This window comes from Mesocricetus auratus, unplaced genomic scaffold (genome assembly GCF_017639785.1).
Source record: "Mesocricetus auratus isolate SY011 unplaced genomic scaffold, BCM_Maur_2.0 Super-Scaffold_6730, whole genome shotgun sequence".
Lineage (NCBI taxonomy): Eukaryota > Metazoa > Chordata > Mammalia > Rodentia > Cricetidae > Mesocricetus > Mesocricetus auratus.
The window spans coordinates 17,807,490-17,830,974 of record NW_024429184.1 but is presented as its reverse complement, the minus strand read 5'-3'; the positions used below and the strand labels follow the sequence as shown (position 1 = coordinate 17,830,974).

At 47.6% G+C, this 23,485-nt stretch overlaps 1 protein-coding gene across 1 annotated transcript in view; it reads right to left on the bottom strand.

The window, feature by feature from the left end:
* Positions 1-23,485, bottom strand: part of B4galt1 (beta-1,4-galactosyltransferase 1) — a 50,108-nt gene that overhangs the window by 8,975 nt on the left and 17,648 nt on the right. The window contains exon 2 of the mRNA XM_005078859.4: positions 13,202-13,437. Within this exon, the coding sequence (XP_005078916.1) occupies positions 13,202-13,437 (236 nt within the window). The remainder of the gene's footprint in view (positions 1-13,201; positions 13,438-23,485) is intronic.

The window sequence follows — 23,485 nt, the reverse complement described above, 5'->3', positions numbered from 1 at the left end:
GTGTGTGTGTGTCTAAAGGAAAGATGGGAAGGCATTTAAACATGTCATATGCTATTTATATTATTACAAATAGAATCTAGGAACAAAACATGGGAAATGGTGAAAATTAGGCGTCTCCTCACTTCCACGCTCTATTACAGTCTGACTGTCGTATTTTTGGATGTCTATCAGATCATCAACTCAATGCTTCGGGAATGTGGTGAAGCCCACTCAGTCTTCGCCCTCATAATGCTAACAGTGTATAGCAGGAAGCAGTTGAATACACATGACAGAGTTAGAGACAAAGTGTCTACTTAGGTCCAGCTGATGGGGCCAAGTCGCCAAGTCTGATGATGGAAAAGATCCTTCATATTTAATGACTTACCTTGTTTAGTTCCAGTATCGTCCATGAAAATATAAGTGTAATAAAGAACTTATACGTTGTTTTATATTCACTTAGTGCCCCACTGTCATAAAATAAAGATGTAATAGTTGCTGTTAAGCTGAATGGAAGGATGGAAGGAAGGAAGGAAGGATGGATGGATGGATGGATGGATGGGTGGATGGATGGATGGAAGGATGGATGGATGGAAGGATGGATGGATGGATGGAAGGATGGATGGATGGATGGAAGGATGGATGGATGGATGGATGGATGGATGGATGGATGGATGGATGGATGGATGGATGGGGCAGATGGACAGATTGACTGATGGAGCGGTTTCAATGTACGAAGGCAGACTGTGGCACTTTCAGTAAAGTTTCAACCAAAGCAGCTCTTTGTGGGTACCTCTGGGGGTGTCTGCTCTTATCAACTTCTGGAACCCAACATTAGCAGAGACAGTCCTAACATTTACCCCGCTGCCCTTTGCACTTAGCGGCTCAAAAGCCCTTCCTGAACATGTGCTTTCGCTCTGACCTCATAGTGCCAGGAAGCAGTGAAGGCCCCACAGTCTGGAATCCTCACTCACTCACTGAGGCTCTTTTCCCTGAATCTCGAGATCAAGAGACTGGGGCCCCCACTTTGAGTATCACTGTCCCACAAGGGTCTGTAGTCCATAGATGAAAACTCCTCTCTCCCCGTGCCTGGATGAAAACTTGGAAACTGGCACTCTACAGGCTGCCCATCAGGTAGATAACACAGAAACAAACTATTTACAGCAGGCAGGTACCAGGAAGTCAGAAAACAATAAACGATTTAAGAACCATGTAGCACACAAGAGCTCCTTTCTCCAGTCCTAACAAAACCCTTACCATGCACAACGAAAGAAAGCCCTGCCCAAAGGAACACTGTGTTCTTTGGCTGCTCTACCACAAAGAGTTGATCAGAAATTCTGGGTTCAATTAATTCCATGTAAGCCATGGGGCAAAAATCCAAAGAGTACAAACTGAATAGGAAAACTAAGAAGTTATTGGAACTTCTGTTATTGTAACAACATATTGCTAACGTCCACTGGGGGATGTCATATACAAGGCAGAGTAATTGTTTCTACCCTTGTGGTGCATGGCTTGATCATCTTGACAATCTTTTAACAACCACTGTCCCAATCCAAACTACACTTTGGAACACAAAGCCCCAATGACCACCTTTCTAACAAGTGAAAGGGATGTAGTCCCAAAGTCTCTAACCCCTCTGTAGTATACTCAAAGGGCATACTAACCCCTCTGGAGTATAGTCTAAGGGTATACTAGCCCCTTTGGAGTATAGTCTAAGGGTATACTAGCCCCTCTGGAGTATACTCTAAGGGTATACTAACCTCTCTGGAGTATACTCTAAGGGCATACTAACCCCTCTGGAGTATACTCTAAGGGCATACTAACCCCTCTGGAGTATACTCTAAGGGTATACTAGCCCCTCTGGAGTATACTCTAAGGGTATACTAGCCCCTCTGGAGTATACTCTAAGGGTATACTAGCCCCTCTGGAGTATACTCTAAGGGTATACTAACCCCTCTGGAGTATACTCTAAGGGTATACTAGCCCCTCTGGAGTATACTCTAAGGGTATACTAGCCCCTCTGGAGTATACTCTAAGGGTATACTAACCCCTCTGGAGTATACTCTAAGGGTATACTAGCCCCTCTGGAGTATAGTCTAAGGGCATACTAACCCCTCTGGAGTATACTCTAAGGGCATACTAACCTCTCTGGAGTACAGTCTAAGGGTATACTAACCCCTCTGGAGTATAGTCTAAGGGCATACTAACCCCTCTGGAGTATACTCTAAGGGTATACTAACCCCTCTGGAGTATACTCTAAGGGTATACTAACCCCTCTGGAGTATACTCTAAGGGTATACTAGCCCCTCTGGAGTATAGTCTAAGGGCATACTAACCCCTCTGGAGTATACTCTAAGGGTATACTAGCCCCTCTGGAGTATAGTCTAAGGGCATACTAACCCCTCTGGAGTATACTCTAAGGGCATACTAACCTCTCTGGAGTACAGTCTAAGGGTATACTAACCCCTCTGGAGTATAGTCTAAGGGCATACTAACCTCTCTGGAGTACAGTCTAAGGGTATACTAACCCCTCTGGAGTATACTCTAAGGGCATACTCCAATGATCTGGGGTGGGGGTTCCTGACGGCCTTTTCTATACCACAGGACTTGTTGGCAATGACTGTTTGATCTAAGCATTGCCTGAGACTAGCAGTGTACACTTTCCAGGAGCTAAAAATTTGGAACCATAGGCCATAAACAATTGCAGCCTGGAGGAGAAGCCCCAGCAGACCTGCTTCAGCCAGTTTCCCTGAGGGGAGTGAAACAGACCTTCAAGCCAGAAAGGACCCTGGTGTCTGGACCACGTTTAGAACCGGTCAGATAATTTTCCAAATAACCTGTGCCATATCCTTCCTCCTATGCTTCCTTTCCAGGAATCAGGAAGAAAGGAGTACATGGTACATGCTAGCAGATGGGCTGTAGCCCATTGAGAACCTGAAACAGGAAGATGGGCAGAGTGTGAGAGAGTGTGTGTGTGTGTGTGTGTGTCTGTCTGTCTGTCTGTCTGTCTATCTGTCTGTCTGTGTTCCTCCTCTTGCCTTGAGGCTGCAGAAAGGTAAAGTATTTTCTAATTTTTTCAGGGGGGGGTGAAATGCTTACCTTCCTTGGTAAGGACAGCATGGCAAACCCAATTATCTCCCCCCAACCCCCTGGCTGTCCTGGAACTCACTCTGTAGACCAGGCTGACCTCAAACTCAGAGATTCACCTGCCTCTGCCTCCTGAATGCTGAGATTAAAGGTCAATGCCACCACACACTGGCTTCCAATTATCTTTTTCTAAAACTACTACACCTCCCCAGAGGTGGGCCTCATTCCCACCCCTCCTCATACAAGCCTTCTGCTACTTTATTGAGTCAAGTGCAAATTTATCAAGCCCTTAATGCCAGACCAGGCTAAATACACAACTGAGACAAGACACACACTTCTATTCCAGCTTCTCCACTTCCAGCTAAGAGAATGGGTAAATCACACCTCTGACTGATACCTGGAGAGTTGTAATAAGTAACATGTAGGGCATGAAAGACTTAGTGCACTACCTACTGACAAGTCAGCTACTACCACAGTTATGGAAATGGGTTTTTCCGTCTGTCTGGAACTATCAGATTATCAAAATGATTCTTGAGTCCTGTGGCTATTCTCTGACACCCGTGGGGACTCGATCTTTAGTGTTTACTTACGGCCTTTCCACCAGCTTCAAGAGTCAATTCCCACTTCTCTGACAGACAGGGATTTCTAAAAAGGATTAGGCTTAACTGAGTCAGCCTGTGGCTCACATGATTAAGACTCCAGCAGAAAAAGAAGTAAGGCCTTCAGAGACCAAGGTATGTGGGAATGCACTGGGAAAGTCTGGGGAAGAGAAGTTTCATGCCGAAGCAAGGGTCTCTTTAAAAGGTGACTCAACTTTCTCCCCCCTTCTGTTTTGGGTATTTTGAGGCAGAATCTTACTGTGTAGACCAGGCCGGCCTCAGAATCAGAGATTGAGTGTTGGGATTAATGGCGGCCTCAGAATCAGAGATTGAGTGTTGGGATTAATGGCATGCACCACCACCATGTCCAGCATGATCCAGTTTTTACTGGGCTTCTTCTCACAGCTCACACTGGTAGACAAGACTTATAGCTACCCTTTCCCAATTAGAGGGAGAACAGGAAGAAAGAAGAATGGCCCAAAATAGCTCCAATCTCCAAGTGGCTGAGAAGATGCAGATAAGAGCAGACGCTGGGGGCGGGGTGTGGTGATATGGGATGGGAGTGGGGTGGGATGGGGTAGGAGTGTGGTGGGATGGGGGTAGGGGTGTGGTGGGATGGGGGTAGGGGTGTGGTGGGATGGGGGCAGGGGTGTGGTGGGATGGGGGTGGGTGTGGTGGGATGGGGGTAGGGGTGTGGTGGGATGGGGGTAGGGGTGTGGTGGGATGGGGGTAGGGGTGTGGTGGGATGGGGGTAGGGGTGTGGTGGGATGGGGGTGGGTGTGGTGGGATGGGGGTAGGGGTGTGGTGGGATGGGGGTAGGGGTGTGGTGGGATGGGGGTAGGGGTGTGGTGGGATGGGGGTGGGTGTGGTGGGATGGGGGTAGGGGTGTGGTGGGATGGGGGTAGGAGTGTGGTGGGTGTGGTGGGATGGGGGTAGGGGTGTGGTGGGATGGGGGTAGGGGTGTGGTGGGATGGGGGTAGGGGTGTGGTGGGATGGGGGTAGGGGTGTGGTGGGATGGGGGTAGGGGTGTGGTGGGATGGGGGTAGGGGTGTGGTGGCTGGGGTAGGTGGGGTGGATGGGGTGTGTACACAGGAAGGCATCAGATAGAAGAGCACTTGTAAAAGCTGTGAAGAAATGGGAACATTTTTGAAATTACAAGAATTCAAAACAGAGGTAGAGGCAAACCTAATCATGGGCAGAGAGGAAGGTGGGCCCTTGCTGAGGCTCTCCATTTAGGCCACACGGAGCCTTACACTATGTTTTGCAATCAAGGGACACTGGTGTCTCAATCCAAGTAAAGGCTCCAGTTAGAAAGCTGTCTTATGATTTATGCAAGACAGGAAAGCCTAGGAAGTGATGGTGAGTAAGTTCTGAATCCTTCCTCTAATGGCTTGAGGCAGAGGCTCCACCTCCTCCTATGCCCCTGTGTCTAAGAGTGTACTCCTGAGAGCCTTTTGGGGGAGGGGCCAGGACAGGTTCCAGAGTCTAGTCTAGTCTCCAGAAAAACTTGAGGGCAGCTAAGGAAGGCAAGAGTAGACTTCCCTTAATTGCAACAAAGGCCAGAGGACCAGCCACAGAAAGCCATGTCCCAGCAGCTTCTAGAATATTCTTTCTGTCCAAGCATGTTCTGCCTTCCAGGAATGCAGGCCCACATATGTCCCCAGGAGCTATATCCCGAGACCTGGATGGACGGGGGATAGGTCACACATGCCTCTCCTCCAGCAAAAGACAGCTCAACAACCAAGTTGCTCCCAAGAGTCTCTCTGGATCAGAATGTCTGTGATGGGAGAGATCTGGTTGCTGTGGCCCCATTACAAAGCCACCCCACTCAGACAGTTACTCCAGATCCAGCTGCAGGTCTCAGTTGCTGACCAAGCCCCAAATGTCTTTCTGTGCTTCCTCAGATGCCAAAAAGACCTGGCTGAGTGGGTTGTGGCGAGGCTAGGACAGCTTAGGGCTGAGGAAGCTCTGACTGGGCATCGCTGCAGGCCTCCTCGTGGATCTTAGGACACCACAGTCTGAAGGTGACATAGAGGGAGTTAATGTGGGACCCTGGAGTCACACAAACACTGAATCTGTGGTGGGCTAGTATCCATTCCTCTTTGAGTCCCTAGCAGTTGAGTTCTAGTTTTTATCCATGAGAAGGTGGTCTTGGGCTTAGACACAGTCCCCAACAAAACTTGAACCCGAGACTAGTTTTTCACCCAGCGAGTAAAAGACACAGGCCCTTCAGAAGGAGGGCCCATACTCTTGGGAGGCAGTTCTCTGTTAGCTGAAGTCATCACTCTCAAGGACTGGCACATTTGCTTTCCAAGAATGAACAGCACAGAATTTTGAGTGATGTGGGCAAAGGTCAGCTTACAACTCCAATTCCACAGAGGCTAGAACAAGAAGGCTTGCCTCCTTGCCGGGCCCCCAGCAAAAGGTGGTACTAAACACTTCCAAGATGTGTAAGACACAAGCTAAAATAAAGACATCTCTTTCAAAAAGCAATTTGTCTATTTGTATCAGTTAACTATAAAAATTTGCAAAGTATTTCTTAACATACTATTCTATGTCTGAAAATCCAGCTTGAGGGAACAATCTTGAATGTAGAGGCTAAGACAGCAAACTTGAGACTTGGATGTTTGCTACTGTTTAATCAGGCTTCTAATTAAGGGAAAGGTAATTATGGCAGAACTCAGAGATCAAGCACTGTGAAAGCATGGAGGTCATGAATATGGAGGCTATGAAACAGTGTGGGAAGACGCTAATGGTATGGACCTGAAGAGAAAGGCAAGATACAAACATTTATATGCATACATACACTATGAGCTCTAGCAGGGTTTATCGAAAGACAGCGAAGTCTCTCGGGCTCTGCACCATGAGCTGGCTTCCACTGATCTCGATGTTTCCCCAGCAAGCCCACAGCAGTCCTGTGCTTGTCTGGGAGGCCTCACAGCTGGAGGACAGCACAGTCACGGGCTTATTCACAGCTTTCCTGGCCAGCAAGGCCTGGCACTGTGTCGGGTGTGAGAACGTTACCAGTGCAGTGGAGCAGCAGCAGCGTTGGCGGCGGCAGTTAGGATAGCAGCAGTAGGGAAGTCGACTTTTCTTTCTTTAGAGGAGGCAGAGAGGACAGAAGAGAAGGTGGGTGAAGAGTAAGAAGCCGCCCACAAGTAGGAGCTTCTCCTTCAGCTTGTTTTGCTACGAGGATTAACAAGTAAAGGAAAGTCCCCCACTAGAAGGAAAAAAAAAAAACAGGCATATGCTAAAGAGATTGGTGAAGAGGCAAACTTCAGACCACAGCAGGGAAAGGGACCATTCTGCCCACCCTTGTGCCAAGGCCAAGGCCAAGGCCAAACAGCTGCCATTCCTTTTTGTGGAACCAAGGGTGTGCAGAGTAAAACTGGCATTCCCCAGAATAATGTCTGGAGGTTATTCGCTAGAACTGGACCCCAGGAAGTGCTAAGATACAGTCCCCAGGAGAATACACAGACATGGTCAGGAAAGGAGACGGCACACAGAGAGTGGCTCTCAGACTAGGATGAGAGACTCTCAGCCTTCCCATGCCACTGAGAGGTCCAAACTGCCCAAGGAAAGGGAGGGTGAGCATCTGAGCCCTTCTACTTCTGAAACACACACACGCACACACAGACACAGACACACACACAGAGACACACACACAGACACAGACACACACAGACACACACAGACACACACAGACACAGACACACACACACAGACACACAGACACACACACAGACACACACACACAGACACACAGACACACACACACATACACAGACACAGACACACAGACACACACACAGACACACAGACACACACACACAGACACACAGACACACACACAGACACACAGACACAGACACACAGACACACACACACAGACACACAGACACAGACACAGACACACACACAGACACACACACATACACAGACACACAGACACACACACATACACAGACACAGACACACAGACACACACACAGACACACAGACACAGACACAGACACACACACAGACACACACACATACACAGACACACAGACACACACACATACACAGACACAGACACACAGACACACACACAGACACACAGACACAGACACAGACACACAGACACAGACACAGACACAGACACACACACACACACACACACACACACACACACACACCCCTCCACTGACAGTTAGCGGAGGTTATAGAAGACAGAGGCGACATAGAGATAATCAAGACAGAGGCCAAAGCATAGGGTCATAAGGCAGCCATCCTCAAGCCTCACCACAACTGATCCTGACCTCCTGGAGGAATCCTGCTGCCTGCACCACAGCCATGACAGGTGCAGTGGTGGCTGTTCTTGCTCACCAAGGGTACAAAAGTCTCTAACTACAGCCACAAGCTGACAGACATGTCATCTTATTAGCCTAAGACAGTCCACAGAAGGAGGGGTTGGAGATGGCTCAGTGGTGTAGCATACACACTGCTCTTGTAAAGGACCTGAGTTTCTTTCCCAGTACCCACAGCAGGAGGCTGACAGCCATGACTTGAGCTCCAGTGGATCTGATGCCCTCTTTTGGCCTCTGTGGGCACCTGCACTCATGTACACACACACACACACACACACACACACACAAATATCTTTGAAATAAAAAACCAAGACAGAACAAAGTCACAATCAGACAGAGCACCACCTGTCATCCTAGCCCAGGCTGGGCTCTCCCGCTTTCTCAGAGGCAGGTTCACCTGGAAGCATACAAGTGAGAAAGGCTCCAGGTCTGGGGTCTCTGTGGCTATTACACATAAGCCGCTGCCCATCTCACATGGGCAAGTGTCTGTGGTGCATTCTAGAAACAAACAGGATATTCCTCAGCACCTCTGTCTAACCCCAGCTCTGCTACCGGCCATGATATGCTTACCTTTGCCCCCTTGATAGCAGGGACAAAGAGAAGCCCTCATGGAGAAAGTCAAAATACAAAGGAACACAAAAGACTTTGCTTTTGGTTTTGGTCTTGCTATATAGCCCAGGTACCCTTGAACACACTATGTAGTGGGGGTTAGCCTCAAACTCACAATCCTCCTCTTTCTTACTACAATTACAGGTACGAACTGACCATGTCTGGCTCAAAAATGAGGGTTTTTTTGTTTTTGTTTGGTTTTCATTTATTTATTCATTTTTTGGGGGGGTTTCAAGACAGGGTTTCTCTGTATTGTTTTGGAGGCTGTCCTGGAACTTGCTCAGTAGACCAGGCTGGTCTCGAACTTACAGAGATCCTCCTGCCTCTGCCTCCCGAGTGCTGGGATTAAAGGCGTGTGCCACCAACACTCGGCTTGGTTTGGTTTTTTCGAGACAGGGTTTCTCTGTGTAACAGTCCTGGCTGTCCTGGAACTCATTTCATAGACCAGGCTGGCCTCAAACTCACTGAGATCTCCCTGCCTGTGCCTCCTGAGTGCTGGGATTAAAGGTGTGCGCCATCATGCCCGGCTTCAAAAATGAGTTTTATGACCATGAATAAACACCGGGCTAAAATACAATGTATCTTTCCCAAAAAGGAAGGCTACACCAAGGGACAGATCACAGGCAGCCCACGCCCAGCAACTGACAGGGACTTCAAGGGAAGGGTGCTGGGGAGGGACAGTGCCAGTTTTGCAAGGGTCATGATCTGGCCAAGCTAGGAAAGGAGACTTTGCTTCCAGCAGGGATGAACCCAGTCAGAGAACCAGGAGCTGGCATCCTGAGTGTGCGTATAAAGAAATGGACAGGATACAAGGAAAGATACTCCATATTCCAAACCCTACAGAGTCTACACTGGACTGCGGAGGAGCTGCACGATCAGAGATACGGGGATAAGTCTGGCCAGCAACTGGAAATCCAGGGCCAAGATGAGGCACAAAATACATGACCATCCCTTCCGCCAAGTGGGTTAGGAACAAGGAAGAGGGAGAAGTCACCTGTACTCCAGGGGTTTCACAGAGCTACTGAGGTAGAGGAAAGAAGCTTAAAATGTATCCAGAAAAGGCGGGGAGGGCAGTGTCAGCAAAGGCACAAGAAGGTGACAAGTGTCTGGTATCACACACTGAGGTGTCAATCACTGTGGACCGTGCCGGAGGCAGTAGGGACATTATTGAAGGGTCTAAAAAGGGTTAGTGACAGGGTCAGAAGCAGAAGGATCTTGAGCATCTGAATGAGGAGACCAACGGTGTCAGAAGCCATATAAATGGAACTACAGATACCACTCCTAGTTGCTGACTCTGGGACAAAGGACTGTCACAGTTATGATCCAGTGTGTAATTTTTATGATGGATAGTCCCCAAAGCAGTTTGCATTTCTTTTTTCATTTAAGGTTGGTGGTACCAGGTCAATGCCTTCCCATTACCTGGCTTTGTCTTTTCCTGACTAAAGAATGAGGGACACAATGCCTCCCTGTTTGCTGTATGATACCTTGGCATTCGTATCCACATCAAGGTCCGTCCCAGCGCTGGACTTAGCTGGGTATCCATCTCAAAGAAGGACCATGGCGCTCAAGAGGATGTGTGGGGACTCTAACAGGACCCGCACATGTTACGGCAAGAGGAGAAACAGAAACCCAAAGGACAAAAGCCAGACTTGTTCCTCTGCAACAATTGGGAAGCCCCTCCCATCCCCTCAAGCACACTTATTTTGAGCTTTAAGTTTCAAAGTGGCTGGGGGGGGGCTACATTGAACGAGGTCAAGAGCTTCCTATAGACAGAAGTATAAACCGTAAAAACTCATGGGAGTTCATTTCTGTGTGGGGGACTCGAGACACAACCCTCTCTAAAGAAGTTTATAAGACATAAGGCTCCGTCCCTGAGTCTTCCGAGAGAGTACGCACTCTCGGAAGACTCCCACCACTATTCATTACCTTCTGACCCCACAGAGGCCCCAACAGGTGGGAGGCAAGATCCTGATAGCGGGAACAATAAAGACTTTATCAGTAAAGTACCAGGCAGAGGCAAGAGGCAGGAAGAGTGCGGAGAGGGGAAAGAAATCAAGACAATAACAGCTAATATTTACTAAGGGTTTGCCATACAGCAGGTGCTTCCCAGCACAGTGAGGAAATACTAACTTTCTCTCCTATCTTGGAGGGAACCGAGTTGTCAAGGGCTGATGTGGCCTGCCCAGGATCACTGACTGGGAAATGGCTCCCAGCCCTGGATACCAGGGCTTTGAGAAACACCCCCAAGAAGAGGTTAAATGGTCTCAGAAAGAGCTACCGTGACCCAGGAGGAGGGCATAACCCTGGAGTCTGGGTTGGGGTGTAGTTGCAGCCTACTGTTATTGGCGACCAGTAGGTCCTCTGCTGGCTATTCCCACCCTCTGAGTCTCTTAGCTGTGACACACAGCAGAACGTACACTTCCTGCCCTCTAGGGTCTAGGTCCTAGCCAACAGTGAAGAGGAAGCACTCATGATTGTTTTTTTTTCTTTTCTTCAATGCTGGAGCTCAAAGACAAGCACTTGAATGCTTGGCAGCATTCTACCATTGAGCTACACCCCAACTCCTAAAAAAGATTCTTTTTCTGGTATTAAGATGCTAGTAGGGAACAAGAGAAAGGAGTTCCTAGTATTCCAGGGAGAGTAGGAGGAAGTAGAGAGGGGGCTGACTTAGGGTTGTTTTCCCCAAAGTGTGACTCACACAACACTCATCACTGGAGACAATTCTCTAGACTAGTCCAGGAAGAGCTTGCAGAGGTCACAGTGTGCCGGTGCATGGAAAGCTCTATACCAATGAGATCTACCTTCTCACATACTTAGGAACCCCTGTACTAGATTAGCAGGGCACAGCCTTCTCTCCTTCCTCAAAGCTTCCAAAGCATTGGACACTCATCATCCAATCACATTTTTTGGTTTTGTTTTGTTTTGTTTTCTCTGTGTAGCCCTGGCTGTCCTGGAACTCACTCTGTAGACCAGACTGGCCTCGAACTCACAGAGATCCGCCTGCTTCTGCCTCCTGAGTGCTGGGATTAAAGGCGTGTGCCACCACAGCCCAACTCACAGCTACTTTTCATTGTTAAAAAAGTGCTTCATAGCAAAGTCTCAGCTGCCTAAAGTGGGCTGGGAGCCTCAGGATGGCAGAATCTTACACTAGAACAGCCCTGTAGCAACTGAGGCAGCATCGTACCATAGGAGCCTCAGCTAGATGGGTAAACAACTACTCTACCTTCCCTGAAGTAACATACAGTCAAAAGGCAAGCAGAAAACAGCAACCTTACTACCTCAAACAGGCTCAATGTTGACCTTGAAACTGTCTCTTTAAACACATTTCCATGAAATCTGGCACACAGATAACTCAGGCCTTTCAACCCACCTAGGAGATTACAGTATAAACATGAATTTAAGTGTTGGGGATAAACCTGAAACATCAAAGTTATATTCATGGAAAAAGCAACAACACTCATTAAGCATACTAAAATAAGCAAAGCTCTTTATTTGTATTTATTTTTTTAAAAAGTATGGGGTTGGAGAGATGGTTCAGTGTTAAGAGCACTGACTGTTCTTCCAGAGGACTTGGGCTCAATTCCCAGCAACCACATGGCAGCTCACAACTGTCTATAACTCCAGTTCCTGGGAAATCTGACACCTTCACACCAGTGCACATAAAATAAAGTTAAATAAATCATTTTTTAAAGTTCTTGGTGCATGCCTCTAATTTCAGCCCCCAGAAGGCAGAGGCAGGCAGATACACCTGTGAGTGTGAGGCCATCGTGATCTACAGAGTGTGTTCCAGGACAGCCAGGCTCCATAGTGAGACCCTGTCTCACAAGAACCTTTAAAAGGGTTCTTAGATTTTCCTGAGTCTCAAGGTCCTGGTGACAGCATTCATGTCCTAAGCAGACAACAGCCTGACAGATGTGATCTGATGTGCAATGGGAAACTCAGCCTAGTCTGCGTCACTCTCTGAGGCTCTTGAATAGGATTTTCCCAGACTTTTCACTAAGGGCTGGCTGCAGATACATACAGCCTCAACTTGGTATATGGTCTCTTATGGATGCCCTGGAAGAAACACTGTCCAGCTGGATCAACTTCAAAGTTATCCAAAGATCTGACACAAAAATGGATTATTGTTTTTGATTTTTTTGTAAAGTAGGAAGAAAAATATACAGTTACCTTAAAATTATAATCAGTGATAATTGGAGGTGTCTTTTTTTCCTTTCATTTTTGCTGGAAGGTTACTTCCAAAACCCAAACACACCCTTCCTATTTCCCTTGGCTAACAGAGCGGATTATCAACAAGCAAGCATACCACTTGGCACTCAGCTCACTGCACAGTTTAAATAAGGACGGGAGCAGTGGCAGAGTTGGCACGACGCTGTGACATGCCAGGTTATATATGAAATCACTCCCTTCCCTTAGTACTAACTGAGCACACATTTGTGTACCCGACTTCCACCTCCCTCATGCCGTCTTCCCAAACCTCACCTGGTTATATATGAAATCACTCCCTTCCCTTAGTACTAACTGAGCACGCATTTGTGTACCCAACTTCCACCTCCCTCATGCCGTCTTCCCAAACCTCACCTGGTTGATGACGTAGATACCATAGTCCAGTTGCTGGCGCTGTAGGACTGGATGCAAATAATAGAGCCAATATTTGAGATGCTCCTGCCGGTTGCGGAATGGGATAATGATGGCCACCTTGTGAGGAGAAATGCAGTCCTTGGGGGAGTAACGACCGCCCGTCTTTATCTCTGGGTTCTTCTTTGCCAAAAGCTCCAGATCCACAGCAATATTAAAGTCAATCACCATGGGGCCAACTAGAGAGGTGGAAGGAAGAAGTTAGCGAGCCGCAGGAGACACCATGCCACAGACCTGCAGGGGGCACACGGGACACTGCAGAAAGGGCATCCATGCCCAGCGCTAGTGTGGCCAGTCACCTCAGGAAAATCCTTGTTCCAGGAACTCCTAGTTCCGGGCAAACCCGACAGTCCATGACCTACGGAATACCCCCTGCCCAAGAGACCCTCCCTCTCCCCCTTGGGCTGCCCTGGAAACGAATCAATTTCTGCTCGGACCACTTGACTGTTGCAGTACAGATCAGTGAGAACAGATGAGAAGGCACTTTCTCAGAAATCCTGAGCTTGAGACCTAGCTCTGACACCTGCCAGCTGTGTGCTTTTGGACAAAGGACTAACACGGCTCTTTCGAAACTTAATCTGAGCAGGGCGTGGTGGCACCCTTTATTCCCAGCACTCAGGGAGGCAGAGGCAGGCCTATCTCTGAGTTTGAGGCCAGCCTGGTCTGCAAAGCAAATCGAGGGCAGTCAGGGAGGTTACACAGAGAAACCCTGTCTCAGGGGTAGGGGGAACCCAAAATAAATAAAACCTAACTAGCGGGAGGGGGGGTAACTAGAAAAAAACCTAACTAAGAAAACAAAGGAGGAGTGTAGTGTGTGAGGAGAAGAACGGAGGAGGATGGAGGCAATGAGACCCCGGAAGGGAAGGAGGAGAAACAAAAGGAACAGCTGGGAAGATCATTAAAAAAGAAGAAAACAGCAACAACAAAAAACCCCAAGTTGAGGTGGCACTCGAGAGGCAGATGCAGGCAGATCTCTGAGAGTTCGAGGCCAGCGTGGTCTTCAGAGTTCCAGGAGAGGCTCCAAAGCTACAGAGAAACCCTGTCTCGAAAAACAAACAAACACACTTCATTGCTGATGAAGAATATGAACCAAAAAGGCAAGGTCAGGATGGCTCCAGAGTTTCTGTCCTCAGGTCAGAGAAATGGGCCAGTAAGAAGTGCTTGGCTCAGAAGACTAGGAAGGCAGCCAGCAGATTCTGACATGGTGGTCAGAAACAGAGGGAAGGGGCCTGTGGAGTGCACCAAGTGGCCCAGATACACACAGGGAATCAGGCAGAGACTCAAGACTGCAAGTCCAGGCTCATAGTGCTCCACCATCCTCAGAGATCCTCAAAATAGGATCCAGAAACATGAGCCCCAGCATGCTCAATGGAGAACTATGCCCAAAGGCACTGAAAAAACTGTGCTGTCAAGAAACTCCTTGCAGTTCACTAACGCACTATTTCCTAAGTCTACATCATCACTGAAATAATGCTGTCATTTGGGGGACTTTTACTGTGCTGTGGCCAGCTTCATATGTGAAACAAACCAGGCACTAGAACAAACACAGGGAGAGACACTAACCAGACCAGAGGCTCCTGAAATACACGAGTGGGAACCACTACTCCTGCCCACCCCGGTGCAGACCCCAATCTGTCCTGTTCATAAAAAACAAACAAACAAACAAAAAACAAAACAAAACAAACAAAAAACAAAAAAACAACGCAGCTCACATGTTCAGGGAGATTTGCCCTTCTAGAATCTTCCTCTAGCAAAGGAAGCCGTGAGCCTGCTCCCCCTGCCTGGTGAGCATTTCTGGACAGCTGCCACCTGCCACCTGCCTGGAAATCTCCTCAATCTCATCTCTCCGTCCTTAGCTCAGGACCTGTTCCGATTGGTTAATTTTCTTGAGACACAGTTCTGATCATATCACCTTTGTGGTGAAAGCTGTGTGGTCTTGCACATAAGGTCAGATGCTTCGGCTAGTCAACAAGGCCTACCACTTGGACCAACTCACTTTTGCACCAACAGGCAGGCCTCAGCAGAACGTCATCCTTTGACTCTCTGACGACCACAGAGCTCAATGAAGGAGAGCCTCAAACTCAAAAAAGTTGTGCCTCAAATCCGGGCTATGACCTCCCTTTTGGGGAGGTCTTAACAAGACTGCTATTGTCCCAGCTCTGACCTTCCAAGATGACCTGAGGTGAGCAGGCACTCTGATCTAGAACTATGTTTGTGGTCAGCTTGTACAATGCACCTCAATCCTATCAACAGAATTTCCTGGGGTAACTGGCACCAATACACAATCTCAGTTCAATTCAGCTGACCTTGGGAGGGACAGAAGTAGATAATTAACAAAAAGCCCAAGAGATTTTGGTTTTAAATGTGTCTGTGTACTTTGTACACATATGTTCCTATGGGTGTGTACTGGTGTGTGTGTATCCGGAGGCCAAAAATCAACATTATTTTCCCTGATTGCTTTCCACAAATTGTGAGCGAGGGTCCCTCCCTGACCTGGGTCTCACTGATGCAGGGTCCCTCACTGACCTGGGTCTCATTGATGCAGGGTCCCTCACTGACCTGAGTCTCATTGATGCAGGGTCCCTCACTGACCTGGGTCTCATTGATGCAGGGTCCCTCACTGACCTGGATCTCATTGATGCAGGGTCCCTCACTGACCTGGGTCTCATTGATGCAGGGTCCCTCACTGACCTGGGTCTCATTGATGCAGGGTCCCTCACTGACCTGGGTCTCATTGATGCAGGGTCCCTCACTGACCTGGGTCTCATTGATGCAGGGTCCCTCACTGACCTGGGTCTCATTGATGCAGGGTCCCTCACTGACCTGGGTCTCATTGATGCAGGGTCCCTCCCTGACCTGGGTCTCATTGGTGCAGGTAGGCTGAGTTCTAGGAATGGGTGTGTCTCCATTCCTGCTCCCCACCCCAGCACTGGGGCTACAGACATATGCTTCCAAGCCTGGGATCTGGGGATCTGAACTCAGGTCCTCATGTTTGTGCAGCAGGCACTTTATTGACTGAGCCATCTACCCAGGCTCCAAATAATTCTTACTGGGCACACTGGACAACAGAAAGCTTAATGGCTCATTTTCACAACCCTGAAACTTTCAAGCAGTGAAGGTCCTTAGGGAGTCCACGCTTTCCCACAAGACCTACTAGGCTTAGAGACTCGACTCTCCAGTCCTAGGACAAGAGCGCTGGGAGATCCCAAGGTACAGAAAACTCACAACCCATCACTGGTTCTTCCTTCAGGGGCCCCCACACCATCTGTTCCCTACACTACTCTTTGATTCCAGAGATACTGAGACACAGAACCCTCTTTACAAGAACCCAAGAGGCATCTGGGTTGCCTTCCTACCAGCTTGTTTATACTTTCTGAAACTAACTCAGAAGACACAAGTTCACATGTGGTCTGCCAAGTCACCCTCAAGGATACACCTGCATGGTGAAGTGTCCTGTGTTGCCCCTGCAGAAAGATGCTAACTTAAAGAACCCCAAATAAAAGCGGGATTCCCAGACCCCAGTACAGCTCCATTAGTGACTTACTGGATGATCCTTGACAATTTCCATCTACTTTCAGGGTATCTATTTTCCCATTCATAAATTGCAAGGATTGGATAGACGAACTCTTAAGGTCTCACAAACACCCAACGGGCTTGGAGTGCTGGTTAAAACTAGGAAGAACACACCCCAAACTAGTATCGTCCGAAAATCCTTATTCTCACTTTCCTTGCTCCCAAGATGGCATGAATGACCAAACAGAAAGGAAGAAATGAATTCTCTGGATAGGAAGAGGGATACGAAGGATGCCTTAATTCCCAAGTGCCACGCCCACTCATGTCCCCTCAACTTACCACACACACTTTCTCAGCCTCTTTCCTTGATTAACACTCCACCTTTCACTCGGGTTTCTGATTTAAACAATGACCATTCCCCAAGTTGTCTCCATTCCCTATCTTTCTGCTGGTTACCTAGGTTCCATAGACACCTTAATTAACCTACCCAAATGATACATATGTACACTACCCTTCAACACCTACCCTCTAACTTGTTTCTCCCCCAGGGTTTCCTTGACAACAACACTGCTGTCTATCCAGTGGGGGAGCTGCCATGGACTGTCTATCTTCCTGTCTTCCATTCCCTCCTCTTCCTACCCAACTCCAATACTCTCTATCCGTGTCTGTCTGTGTGTCTGTGTGTCTGTATGTGTCTCTCTGTCTCTCTCTGTTTCTGTCTCTGTCTCTCTGTGTCTCTGTCTCTCTGTGTCTCTGTCTCTCTGTCTGTCTGTCTGTCTGTCTGTCTGTCTGTCTCTCTCTCTCTCTCTCTCTGTCGCACACACGCACGCATGCGGCACACACAAAGGTATGAAGAGCATGCTGACCAAGTCCCTGGGAACTTACCAAGAATAAAACCACAACTCTCCTTGTGATAAGACAAGTTATTTTTCAATTTGTGTCAGTCAGTGCCTTCTGGGTACCAACTGAGTGACCATTTGTATGCCAGCCCAAGAAGGGTAAGTTGAGGGATCTAGAGAAAGAGGCCAGAAAAGAATGTTCTCACCTCCCAGAAGCTCCCTACTGAATATACAGTAATTATAAACGAATCTTCTCTGGTTTCCAGCTGCCCAAAGAATGTGCTTTTCCAATAGCTCCATACAGAGCTTGGCCACTGATGAGCCTTTTTTCACTCTCCCTCTCCCCTCTGTACCACTCTCACAGTTCACCTCTGACACAGAGAGCACCTCACCCCCATGCCCCTTACCACCCCACCCCCACCTCACTCCACCCACATTCTGGGAATCCTGCTGCTCAGACCTCTAGAGTGAAGAGCACACAGCAGCACCAGACCCAAAGGTGAATGGCTTCTTGGGTCCAACATCAGCCAGCAAACTGCAGACCTTTTCGACATACTACAGAGGTGAGCATCTACAGCACATCCAGCTCTACCTCCATGAGAAAATCCAAGGAGCTAGACTCCAGGCAGGCAAGGACGGACACCATTCACACACACACGCGCGCCTCTGCTACCAGTTCTCAGAGCCACTGCCTATGGACACAGGAAGAGGAACAAGAGGAGCAAAGGCCCGAGAGCTTCACAGCTATCCTCAGGCTGCACCAAGGCACCCTTGCTGCGTGGCGCATGGTGTGGGCTTCCACAGGCTCTCAGCCCTGCTGGGCTGCCTTGTGTGTTTTCTTGGCTCTGAAAGCTGGGAAGCAGGGTTACATAAGCAGATGAGACGTGAGCTGTTCTCAGCTCCCCAGGCCCAAGCACTGCCACGTGGGCCTCACCGCTGGGAGTCCAGGTCATGGCCTTTTGTGTAAGTGGCTCAATAACTTCAATGTGTGAGTTCAACTCTGCAAATTCCACTGCTTCCTTAAAGGACACACACAGCAAGCCCAGGGCTAAACTGGGTGTGGTGGCGCACATCTTTACCCCAGCACTATGGGGAAGCAGAGAGGCAGATGGATCTCTGTGGGTTTGAGACTAGCCTGGTCTACAGAGCTAGTTCCAGGACAGGACCACGCACGCACGCACGCACGCACACACGCACGCACGCCTGCTTCAAAAAACAAAACGAAAAACAAGAAGAAAAAGAAAAAGCAGGGCTAATCTAAGATAATCCTAACAGGCTCACTTTCATGTTGGCTGGGCCACAGGTTCAACCCTTTAGCCTCAGCAAAACAGGCTGGAACAGTCAGTTCACTGATTTCAAACTCACAGGCCAGTGATAGGTTTAGGACTTACTTGAGGTTTGGCTGTGACAACAGTTTAGAGAGTTAAGAAATGCTAAAATCAGCTAGGCAGTGGAGTCACACACCTTTAATGCCAGCACTCTGGAGGCACTTTGGAGGCAGAGGCAGGTAGATCTCTGAGTTCAAGGCCAGCCTGGTCTACAAAATGAATTCCAGGACAGCCAAGGTTACACAGAGAAACCCTGTCCCAAAAATCCAAAAAGGAAGAAAAGAAATGCTGAAATCATGTACATGAAGCCAACATAGCCCACAGGGGGAAGCTTCTTTCTTCCAGGACTGAGTCTGTCTTAGTCTGTTCTTAAAATAAGAAATCATGGTGAGTTTTGACATTGGATTGATTTTGTTTTTAATTTTACAGTAAAAATATTCTTCTTGATATTCAAGGATCAGCCTTCTAAATTTCTTGCGGAAATTCTCTGAGCAACAAATCCCACCATTTGGGAATGTGTAGGCACAGACAGCCTAGGAGGCTGACACTCTGAGAGCTGTGGTTTTGTTTGTCTTTTGGCGCCAGGTCTCAGATCTCATCATCCAGTTCCTCTTCCCACCTTCTCCCCCAGGCACATGCTGTCCAGACTCAGTGTGCGTGTGTGGTGAGCCTTTCCTCTGTGCCCTTGTGATTCCAAAGAGCAGGAATGCACCAGAAGCCAGTCAGGCAGTACAGAAGGAGTCTGGGCTTGGGAAAGATGTATTATTAAACTAAGGCTGATGACACACCTGGGAAGTGTAGCCTGAGCAGAGGATCAAGACCAGCCTGTGCTACTTGAGGCTCTATCTCAAAACACAAGACTCAAGTGGTCTTTAGACTAGACATGAGAGCACTAACTGCTGCAGGGAGCTGACCCCAAACCTCTCAGCCCTCTAAGGACAAGCTCTCTAGATACATCCACCGAATGATTAACTGATACCACTAAGTCCAGTCAAGCCTTTAACTCCCACCCCCGCCAGGACGCCTTCCCAGGAGGTTTGTTCTTTATTTTCATCCACTTATTCGAAAAACTCACCACATCAAATTCACTCAAACATGCACCCCATCAGTAATTACCATGGACCCAGTAGCACCAGGCACACAGAAGGTGGGTTAAGAAGTGCCTATTGCCCTTAGTGTGGCAGTTGGGGAGAGCACAAGACCAAGCATGAGGACCAGCAAGGCAGATCATGGTTGGACACGTGACAGTGGTGAACTGGTGCCAAAGAGAGGAACCAGCACCAAGGAAGAGAGTCAAGGAAAGCTTTGCAGACAAGCGGCTAGCTCAGCTTGGTTCATCACACAGATTTGTATCCACTTGTCAGCGGGCTCTCTTGTGAAACACAGTACACATCAAAACAAGCAAAGAAAAACACCTTATGTTGTGGAATAGTAGTTTAAGATGCCTTACACTCATTTATACTGTGGAATATTTGTTTAATGAATCAGAGATGAGTTGCATTCTTTTATGTGGCATTTATTTAACTCAGTAAGGCTGTGTTACTTTGCCTGTCTAAAACACCTGATTGATCTAATAAAGAGCTGAATGGACAATAGCTAAGCAGGAGACAGAAATAGGTGGGGCTGGCAGGCAGAGAGAATAAACAGAAGGAGAAATCTAGGGAAGAGACGGAGGAGTGAGAAAAGGAAGAAAGAGAGACACCAGGGGCCAGCCACACAGCCACACAGCCACACAGCCAGCCATGGAGTAAGAAGGAAAGAAAGGTAAAAAGTCCAGAGGCAAAACATAGTTAAAAAGAAACTGGATAATTTAAGTTAGAAAAACTGGCTAGAAACAAGCCAAGCTAAGGCTGGGCATTCATAAGTAAGAATAAGTCTCTGTATTTATTTGGGAGCTGGGTGGTGAGCCCCCAAAGAGTATAAAAAACAAAAACAAAACCCCAACTATACAACCACACCCTGCATTCTGTTCTCCTCCATGCTCTGCTACTGACATAAACAACAGAGGATAAAGAACACCAGAATGGACTCTGTTCCCATGGGAACCGTTTCTTACTGAGGGTAAGGTGCTTACTACCATGCTTAATGACCCGGGTCTGACTCCAGGACCCACATGGAGAAAGGGGGGGACTGGCTTCTCCAAATTGTCCTTTACACCTATGCTGTGGCACTCATGCATACATACACAAACACTATACATTAATAAAAAACGATAAAATTATTTCTAAAGAACTGGGCTAGTGAGATGACTCAGGGATGAAATACCTGCTGCCAAGCCTGAGGACCTGAGTTTGAACCCTGAGATCCTAGGGTGGATGGAGAGAACTATCACTCACAAGTTGTGACTTCCACATGCATTCATGGCATGTGCCCCCCCAAAAATATACATACAAAATAAATAGTTATTTTCAAATTTTAATTAAAAAACATTTAACAAAGATTTCAAAGGTACTTAAAATGGTTCATCTTTTTTCTTTTTTAAAGACAGGGTCCCATTCAGCAGTCCTGGCTGATTTGAAACTCCCAGAGATCTGGGATTAACAATGTGCACCACTACACCCATCATAATTTACTTCTTAAATCAAATGCTTGCATCATTTTATTGTACCTTGGGAGCATGTCTTTAAAGCTGAACTAAAAACAATTTAACTATAACCCAAGGACAGGTGATCCCAGCTTTCAGTTCCATCTACAAACAAACATCTTCCAATAGAAAGACTTCAAACATAGGCTGGCAGGATGGCCAACAGTAAAGGCGCTTGCTGCCTGATGACGCAAGCCTAATGAGCTGAGTTCAGTCTCCAGAACCCACGTGGGGAGGGGACAACTGCCTTTCATAGGTTGTCCACAAGTGTTCCATGGCACACCCCCAAGCACACACTCACTGTGGTGGTCTGACTGTAACTGGCTGCCACAATCTCATAGGGAGTGGCACTATTTGGAGGTGTAGCTTTGTAGGAGTGGCATTGTCTTCCTGGAGGAAGTGTGTCACTGTGGGGACAGGCTTGAGGTTTCCTATGCTCAGGATACCACCCCAGTGTCTCAGCCAACTTTCTTGCTTGCAAGTTGTAGAACTCTCTCAGCTCCTTCTCCAGCACCATATCTGCCTGCATGCTGCAATGCTCCCCACCATGGTTATAAAATGGACTGATGCTGGGTGGGGGCGGCGCACGCCTTTAATCCCAGCACCCGGGAGGTAGAGGCAGGCAGATCTCTGTGAGTTCAAGACCAGCCTGGTCTACAAGAGCGAGTTCCAGGACAGCCTCCAAAGCCACAGAGAAACCCTGTCTCGAAAAACCAAAAAAAAAAGAAAAAAGAAAAAAAACCAAAATAAATAAATAAATAAATAAAATGGACTGAACCACTGAAACTGTGATTAAATTAAATGTTCCCTTATCAATGTTCCAAACCCAATTAAATGTTCTCTTATAAGAGTTGCCATGATCATGATTTCTCTTCACAGTAATAAAAACCTGAAGACATATACATGTAAATCTTCTTTAAAGATTCAAGCCACAGAATGGTTTTACTTTGAGACAGATTCTCATACAGCCCAGGTAGTTCAAACTCACTGTGTAGCTGAGGATGACCTCGAACTGCTCCTGCCTCTGCTTCTCAAGTGCTGGGATTACAGGTGTGTAAAACTATGCCTGTTTCCAAATCATAGGACTTGGCTATCAAAAGAAAAAAGAAAAACGTATCTTTTCCTACTGCTGACACAACATCTTGGGCACTGTTCTTTCTGCCAACTCATCACCCACTGTTAGACCCACAGGAAAAAGCCCATTTTCAACAGGAAACAGAACATATCTGTGGTATAAGAACTCTACACTTAGAAACAGACAAAAACAAACTATTTGTCAAAAAATAAAAAATAAGGGGACCTGCTGGAGCAGATCTACAAAGACAAGGCCAAAAGGTCAAACAGAAAGCTGTATCGCTGTATCATAGTGGGACTAGTTGTTCCTCTGTCCATCTCTCTGCCTGGGGCAGCCTTGTCACAAGCCTATACAGCTCCATTTTGTAAACTTCCATGTGGAGAAAGTAGCCTCACCAACAGTGAGCCACCAACTTCATGAAACTGTCATTTCTCACACTGTGACACAGGACTGCTTACATCATTAAAGACCTACCTAATCTTCAAACGCCAAGGTTAGCTTTCAAAACGCTGGTGAGGTTGCCACCTGTCACACTCAAGCTGGGCAGTGAAGGAAAAGGCATGCTGGGAAGCTCTGCTCACCCAGACATTATAAGTAGCCCAGAAAGCTACATCTTTGATTCTGGTGCTTATTTTTTTTAAAAACTGTGCATATATGAGTGCTTTATCTCCATGTATGTGTATCACATGTGTGCCTAGGGCCCTCAGAGACCCCCCTAAAATAAAAAGGGACATCTGACCCCCTGAAACTGGAGCTATAGACAGTTATGAGTCCCCATGTGGATACTGGGAATTGAACCCAGGTCCTCTGGAAGAGCAGCAGCTAATCTTAGCCACTCAGCCATCCCTCCAGCCCCCAGAAAGCTGCATCTTAATACGAGAACTAGGG